This window comes from Pyrus communis, chromosome 1 (assembly GCF_963583255.1).
Source record: "Pyrus communis chromosome 1, drPyrComm1.1, whole genome shotgun sequence".
In the NCBI taxonomy this organism is placed as follows: Eukaryota; Viridiplantae; Streptophyta; class Magnoliopsida; order Rosales; family Rosaceae; genus Pyrus; species Pyrus communis.
This window is the reverse complement of record NC_084803.1, coordinates 33289895-33298672: the sequence shown is the minus strand read 5'-3', so window position 1 is coordinate 33298672 and position 8778 is coordinate 33289895. Positions and strand designations below refer to the sequence as shown.

Below are 8778 nucleotides of genomic sequence, written 5' to 3'. Positions count from 1 at the left end.
ACCTAAATACAACCTAACAGAAAAAAGAAAATACAAAAGAAAGGCCTAGAAGGAGCTAGCTGAAAAAACAACAAAAAAACTAAAAAGGGAAAGGAATCTAGCAGCCACTAGCAAGTTGGAGGCGCCTCCATCGCAAAGCCACCACCACCAAAAGAACGAATTAATGAAACAACCGGATCAACAAAAAATGGGGGTGAGCAAACCACTCGCACAGTGAGCGCATAATCCTACTCAATAGTGCTAATAGCACTTTAACAGCCACTCAAAACCCAAGTGCTCCGCTAACAAGAAACACCCATTTAGAGTAGCAGTGGTTGGTGGTTGAGGACACGTGACAAAATATAGCATAGGAGTAAGAGAGGTGCATAAAGGCCCATATTTGAGACAAGCTCAAGGGAAGTGAGGCAAAGCTCAATGAAATTGAGACAAAACTCAAAGAAAGCCAAAAGTAAAGCATTGGATAAACTAAAAGGGAAACAGAGAAGGAGGAGAAGTTGGTTTTGAAAAAGAAGGCTGGCAAGGGGGAAGGATAAAGGGCTGAGATGCAGTAATAGGAAAGGGACAGAGGATATGGGAGGGGAGGATTTGAGGGAAAAAGCAGAGGAGATGGGAGGAAAGCATGAGGGTTAGAAGGAGGGATTAGCGGGCTGCTGCCCACCCCAAGCAAGAGCAAATTATGAACCTTGACACGTTAATATTACATCTTAACTACTTTCCCCTTTATATTGCTCCTCTTCAAATTAATATTACATCTTAACAAGTTTTCTCATACTTTTAATGCTGGATGAAAGTTTTAGCTTTTAACTTTGGGAATGTTATGATTCATATTGATCTCACTCGGATTTCCTATTTTGAGGTTACTGACACAAATCCAACGACAACTCAATTTAACTTTATAGGCAAGTGGCTTGTAACTTTGTTGGTTAAAAGTATTCACCTTTGCACCTTAAGTTTTGTGTTCGAATCCCCCTTTCCCTCTCCATAGTTTAATGAATTAGGGTAAATTATCCTATACTCTTAGGGCTGAGCTCACCAGATATGCAAAGCAAATGTTCTCGTTACTTTTGTTCTTTCAGTTTTCTCTGTGTGCTTGAATAGCAACTAATGATTTGTATTTAAAGTGAGTATCCCCTGCAAAGCTTGATATCAAATGATAATACATGCTTCTCATAAGCCGTGGTAGAAATAAAGTATAACTCACAAGTGAAAGTGGACTGTGTTGTGGTTGTGTTACTACACAAACAACGGAACAGTTCCAACCATTTTACATATGATAACCTGAAGGTGGAGGATAACGGAAAAACTTCCATCTTTTATGGTCTGGATCGTATTTAGCCTATGTCAATTTTTCTAGAGAACTAGCTGCATCCTAAACCGGAATGTCATCCCAAACCTTCAGGTAGCATCATGACATGGGATGTGACCAGATGACTCCACCATTTTACACTTCACATTTGACAGATGCTCATTCAGTAAGGGCCGTCTAGTTAACTCTATCTTTCAAACAGTATTTTCTTGAAGACTGACTAACTCATCAAAAAGCGCATCATTTTTGGCCAGATACTGTTATGCTGCATGTTCAGTACTAAAAACCTTTAGTCCTATGAGGTAGTTACTTCCTTCTTTGGCAATGACCCCGTGTTCACAAGCCAACTGCAATGCCTCTGATTCACAGCCTAAGCCTCTCCCGAACTGTATCCCCAGATCGGGCTTCTTCATTGCAGGTGCTAAATTATTTTTCACAACTTGCATAGAAATCCCAAGACCTGTAGCCTAAAACAATATGGACTTTATACTCTGATCAAAGAATACAACCCTCAGAAGATCAAAGAATACAACCCTCAGAAGGAAAAGTGAGAAGAGTGTTTCTGATAAAGTTCACATATAAATAAGTTGAACATCCATACAGGGTAGAGGGTACCTTTTCTGTTATGGCAATGTGAATATTTGAAGTACAAATACACAATCGCTTAAGAAGATTACCACCATATTCTAACTAAATCAACCTAACACGCACAATAAACAATAGTGTTTCAGAAAGTTCATTTAACTGTGAAGCGACAAGCTCTACTAGTGGCCCTAATGCACATTCACTTATTGAGGATACCACGCTCTCTTGGCACTCATTTTTCAGGCAACAACAAGAGATTGCAGCCACTGAAATTCATGTAAAAGTACATAGACTGCAGGAGCAACCTTTTATTTCATTGCTTTCTCTTCGCAGTTCTATTTTATTCTAATTATTGTTCTTTGGTTTTGCTCTTTATCTTTTAAGAATACCTCTCCCTTTTTATCAGTTTTCCTACTCAACCAGTTAATGTTTCAATTACCAAAGAAAAGCAGGTGATACTCTTATTGAGTACTCACACTGCTCAGAACATCAAAGAAACTGTCGTATAAACAAAAACAAAAAGCAAATATGACCACTATATTGCCCAACACAATATGGCTCATCGAAAGAGATCAACAGCACAACAGCATGAAGCATCAAGTAGTATCAGCCGCAACATGTATTCTTGTAAAAAGCATACATGAAACATCAATAATTTTATTCATGTAAAAAGCATATCTTGATACATGCATTCTTGTCATTCTTAAACAAATAAAGAATTTACCTTATCCCCGGTCTGAAGCAACTGTATTCTCTTAAGTCTCAAATGTACCACCTGCATAGAATTTCAAGGCATTTCCACCACAAGTAACCTCACCCATAGGTCCAAACTCTTTCCCTGACTTTGGACTTGATCTAATCTGGATACAAAAGAAATGCTACATAGTAAATATTATTTCTCCTTCTGCAGATAGAATTTTTAACAGACAACTAGTAGGTTAAAATGTTTTAAGTACGGTGATGATAACCTGGTTAATAAGAATGTATATTTCGTAATGCTTGGGTTATGATTCTTGATTGTGCATCTCGGTATTCACTATCAATTTCAGTATCAAGTTCGCACTGGGGGACCAGGGCAGCTACCTGAAATAACAAAACATGCCAAGCCATATTAAATTGATAGTTTCTATACCCTCAAAAGACAATTAAATGATTAATAGTGATTATCTACATCTATGACAACACAGCAGCGTAAATTCATTAACTAAAGAAAAGGAAAAACATGTTCAGTAATGAACTCTCCAAGCTCCATCCAACACTGAACTCACTTTATATATATCATTAGTTACTAGTCACAGTGCATTGCAGTTCCCAGGTCTATCTTGAAATAAGAGGTAAACTTTCTAGATTCTAACATTTAGTAAACAATCTGAAAGTGTCACGGTTCCTATGTAACTTGATAGCATTACTTTGAAATGACAGGCTCCTTCAAACAGAAATGATAGCATCACTTGATAGAATACATATATGTATCGACATGTTAGTTTGTCTGTAAATATTTGGTCCACTTAAAGATTGGCGTTAAAAGGTCAATAAAATAAAGATTAGTGTTGAGAAACAGGCACATGCATCTTTTCTTCACCGACAATGGGAAGCAAAGTGATGGACAGCCGTGTTGGTAAGAGACATCCAAAATATCCAATCTGAACAAAGAGTAGCATCAAAAGAAGCAAACTCTCCAATGAATAAGCAACAATCATGTTCAGCGTCAATTACTTACACTATCAATTACAATTGCATCCAAATAACCACTTTTAGTCAGTGTCAACAACACATAGCATATTCTCAGCCAAATCGGGACGAGAAAAGAGAAGGGCTTTGGTGTGCCCTGCAAGTGAACAATCCATGGCATTCTCTATATCAAGATACGCACAAAGTCCAGCCAAAAGGACAGTCTAGTTAAGCAATTTTATTAACAGACTTCAAAGAGACGATATAGAACAATATAACAGAAGGCCATTATTCATTGAATTAGGTTGCATGTCTATAGAGGGAACGTAGATGTATAAATTTGAGGACCTGGAGAATACAGTCCACCAATTAAACTCTATTGCCCTCTCATGCCTAAATCACTAGATATTAGTTTCGTGTTTCGCCTTGTATTCTACGGTCTACCTCAGAGGGACGCTTGATGTTCGTGATTGTAAAATAAAGCCGTTACGGAATAATACAGAGACGTAAAAGTATATCAATGGCCGGTTTGGAGTTGCTTTCACCGGACCATTCCTATAGTTCTTATGAATCGCAAATTTCAGCTTTTCTAACAGTTGCTCCTTCCGCTTGCAAAACCGTTTGTACCACATTTCTATTCCCAGTCTATTTGACTTAATTGTAAATTTTGGAGCCCAAGATGGCCTATTTTGGATTCAGCCCCTTCTAGAGATGTGTTCAGATTGTTCTAATCTTTAAAACAAGCTATTATGGGTAGGATTTGGAGGAGATTTAGTTCTAAAACGTGGCTAGACAGGTTTGTGGCATATTCTCCTTGTTAATCTAGGAGAGTGTGTCCTAGTTGATCTTAATTTATTTTGTTTGCTAGTTTTATTCTAAGACATTTTTCTAGGTAGGATTTTATTTTATATTAATATAAATAAGGCTATTTAGCCATTAGGGAAAAAGAGAAGGAGGAACACATTAATTTAGAGAGCTTTTGACGATTGAAGTTTATTTTCAAGGTGTTTTCTTTCCATGTTCTTAATAGTATGTTGTTTTATGATTGTTTGTAACTAGTTTCTTTTGCTAGGACGAGGTCACGAGCCTTCGCAAAAATATGTAGTTTTTTTTCAATTTACTTATGATAGTATGCATCCAGATTTTGAATTTTGAATTATCGTTTTAAACTATCTAAGTGTCTTAGTGATTCGCAAGATATTTAGAAAAGTAATTTGACGCAATTTTGGTCGAAAGGTTCCCTGAAATTGGCGCTGGCTTCTTGTGGTTAATAATTTTCATTTCACTTAGGATGAACACTAAGTCTTTAAGGGTTGCATGGTTTTTCAAAGGGTGTTCATAAAACTTAATGAGTCTTTCATGTTAATATTTGATCCGAACATCCGGACGGGTTTCTTGTTAGATGTACGTTCTATATTGGAGGTTCCAAGTAGGATATATATTAGGAAAACCTAACCTTAAAGATACGCATGAGTAATTCATAAGTGATTGGGAGAACTACGTATGATTGTTAAGGTGACGACATAACTCTAGTGTCTCTTTAAATTGTTTTTAGTTGATTTATTTAATTGTCCTTATTTTAAATTCGTTTTTAACATTTTAAGTCAGAAAATCAACCTTTTCAAAAAATTGGTTTCAAGTAATTAATTAAGAATTGTTTTCAAGTAATTAATTAAGAATTGTTTTAAATACAAATTATTCATTCAATCCCTATGGAAACGACCTTGCTTGAGCCGTTTATACTACAACTACCTTGTTCTCTTACAAGTATTTTAAGTATTTTTATCCCTACTTTTGCAGGTGGTAAAAATCCTATCACTTGTTTGTACAAAATTACTTTAATGGCCACATTGTTTTCTTTTCTAATATTTTCTTTCAGTTTTGTATTAAAAGGGTATAGAAGTAATTTTATTAGTTTTGATTGACAAACCGTGTTTTATTAATAGGCTTAAATGTTAAAATGATCCCTGTGTTTTAGTCATTGGGTCAATTTAGTCCATGTGTTTTCAATTTGGCCAATTTGGTCTTTGTGTTTATCTCCGTTAGCCAATTAAGGACATTTCCATCTAATTTTTGTAAAAAAAATTATAAATTATTATAAACTTATTTATAAAATTATAATTTATTTGATTTAAAATATTTAAAATGAAATAAAATTAAAAATTAAATGAAAAATTATTCTCCTTCCAACTCTCTGACCTCCTTCCTAACATTACTCCCTCTCTTTTCTATGTCAAAACTTTAATCATTTTTCAGATTGGAAGTTTTATGTATTAAATGTGTTATTTCTCATTGATTTGCATTTTTCTGCAAAGAGAAAAGGTAATTATTTTTCATATGATTTTTCTTATGATTTTTTTTTTAACAAACGATACTATCTACATTAGAGGAAAAGGGGTTTAGCCTCACAATGGGTTATCAATAATGTGGTTCAAATTCACATTTGGTGAGAATCGAACCTAAGACCTCTCACTTATAAGTCAAGAGGAAATACCACTAGACTAACAGAGTACAAACATGAGGACTAAATTCACCATATGGATATAACACATGGACCATTTTGACATTTAAGCTTTACTAATATGTATATTTCGAAAAGTTCACCCCATATATATATATATATGTATGTATATTGTTTTATTTCATCCTCAATTTACCAATTTTTTTTTTAAAGAATAATACGATATTTCATTCATTAAAAAAGAGCATTACAAATATATCATGAACAATCAACTTCAAAAGGGTCCTTGTAAAATAGATTTAAAAATATTACAAAAAAAGCATCACCAATCACAAGATTATGCAGATGAGTAAAACCATAAAACCTTGTATTACACGAAGATCGCTTGAAAACAAAAACTCTCAAATCATATTGGGATAGGGAGTACAATAACCATAGGTCTAATCGCATCATCTAATCACTGCCATGATCCCCAAACACCAAAGGAAGTAAATCCAACAAATCAAATAGTTCCACTCTCCACACAAAGATCCAAAGAGATATAAAAATTAATATTAAGCAACTCTCCAATTGAGAGAAATATTCAAACTAGCTAACTCTCTTAAAGAGAGAAATCAAAACTAAACTCCAAGACGATTCCTGAAAATAATAATCAAAATAAAAAAGGATTAAATCATGTCATTACTCTACATCCTCCCAATTACCTTAAAGAGAGCCTTAGCACTGTACCCGCTAAACACAGAGGGTCACACTGGCTAAACCTGATCTCGACACACGACATCTTTCACGACTTCAAGCTTCAAACTTGATATCCAATGCGATAACTTGATCTAATTATAACCTTGTGTAAGTTGTGTTGGTTATGTGCGTGGGCCAAAAGGCGATGACTATCTAGACGACTGCAACGTTTCACTACGACGATTTCACACCAAAAAAACAAAATTAAAAGGAAACTAAGAGAGTAAACAGACCGACAAGAGTTGCCAAGAAGATTGCGGCTGATCCCAAGGCCAAAGGCTAGAATCAACGACATAAATTTTTCTTTAGTTTTTGCTGGACTAAAACTTAAACCTACATGCAAGTCATATGTAAGTTACTAGTCGTCCTAAAAACAAAATATGGGCTCCGTTCTTATGTGGGACGTTACATAAAGGGGAAGCGAAGCTAACACATTTGTCTTAAGAAGCGTATTTTTTAATTTTTATTTGTTGCCCTTAGGAAATTGAGAATTCCTTTACCTCTTGCGGAATGGAGTTGGAAACCGTCTTTATAAATAGGTTATAGTAGTACTAATCCGAAGCCAATTTTGATTAGAAGTTCACTTGTTATAAATATGTTGGCCGGTGCTACTATATCCTCTCCAAATTTAAAGATACAATCCTCATCCTTCTTATATATACAAAGCAAACAATTAAGCTCTTCTTATATATACAAAACAAACAATTAAGCTCTTTATTCCTTTGCCCTCTCTCTCTCTATCTCTCTCTCTCTCGACACATCATGGATTTCGACGCCCGTACGCCTTGGATTGTAAGTGTAACATTCCTACCTTTTATCGCCGCCTTCATATTACTATGCGTCCGGGCACTCTGCAACCTCTACAAGGAACGTAAAAGAAGGCTGCGCCAGCAAGCGATTGATAATGATATTGCATCAAGAAACCGGCGTTATCTTGAACAAGAACGAGTAAGACGTATACAGCAGGACTACATTGTGGTTAATATTGTTCCGTTTCCTGTGAACCCACCGCTGCCGCAGGCCTCAACTGTCTTCATGTGTACCAGTGCTACCAGTAGTAATGCTACTAGTGACGACTGTGCAATTTGCTTGGACGAGTTTACTGAGGGGCAAGAGTGTCGGTTGCTTGACGATTGTAAGCATTCGTTTCACAAGCTATGCATCGATGAATGGTTAACCACCAGGAAAACCTACTGTCCCCTTTGTATTGCTCCGGTTCAAATTACTAATTAGTTTTCTGATACTGCTACTTTTAATGATGTTGTTGCTTGTCCATTCTTAATTATTTAATGGGATTTATTATGTAATTAGCTTTCTTATACTTTTAATGATGTTGTAGCTTGTTCATTCTTACTTAATTAAAGGGATTTTATATTAATATTGCATGAAAATTTTAGCTTTTAGTTTTGGAGTTACTAGCAGAAAAATAGTTATAATACAGCTAAGCAAATACATAATGGCATTTTCCCAAAAACGTTATCAGCTCAATTAATGTTAATTTATGAATTACATACTCTTAACATGCCTCCTTACAAGTGTCGAATTTTCAAGTCTAACATGTAAACAACACAATTAGGTGATGTGGAACGTGATGCTCTTTCCTTCTAGGGTTAGGTTTCCAATCATGTATGTGGATGCAAATTTCCGTCTTCTCCTTCTTGGACAAAATTGCACCTACAAAACAAATCACACATTTGGTCAAGGCCAAAAAGCCTCACGCACCCATGCTGAATTGGGGGAGGGGGGGGTTCGGCCGAAGAACCTCCAATGCCAAAGTTAGAATTTTGAGGGAAGAGTGTTTGGAGAATTTTTTAGAGTTTTGCAAGAGACTTGGAAGTAGTTTTTTTTTTTTGAGAGAATGGAGAGCTATTTATAGGGATATGGCCGACCCTATTGGGAGAATAGGGACCGGCCATTTGTGGTAATTTTTGGGTGTAATTTGTAGTTAATTAGCCATTAATAGATTAATGAGGTAATAAATCCACTAATTGACTAATTAACATAATTTAAAAGAAAT

General features: G+C 35.5%; 1 protein-coding gene and 1 pseudogene across 1 annotated transcript; one reads left to right on the top strand and one right to left on the bottom strand.

Annotated features, from left to right (window-relative positions):
* Positions 1–1493: 1493 nt before the first annotated feature.
* LOC137726153 (DNA repair protein recA homolog 2, mitochondrial-like) lies at positions 1494–4194 on the bottom strand (annotated as a pseudogene).
* A 3329-nt stretch (positions 4195–7523) lies between these two features.
* Positions 7524–7994, top strand: LOC137726144 (RING-H2 finger protein ATL64-like). The gene has a single exon (XM_068465023.1). It carries the CDS (start codon positions 7524–7526, stop codon positions 7992–7994), a length of 471 nt encoding a protein of 156 aa, XP_068321124.1.
* Positions 7995–8778: the final 784 nt, after the last annotated feature.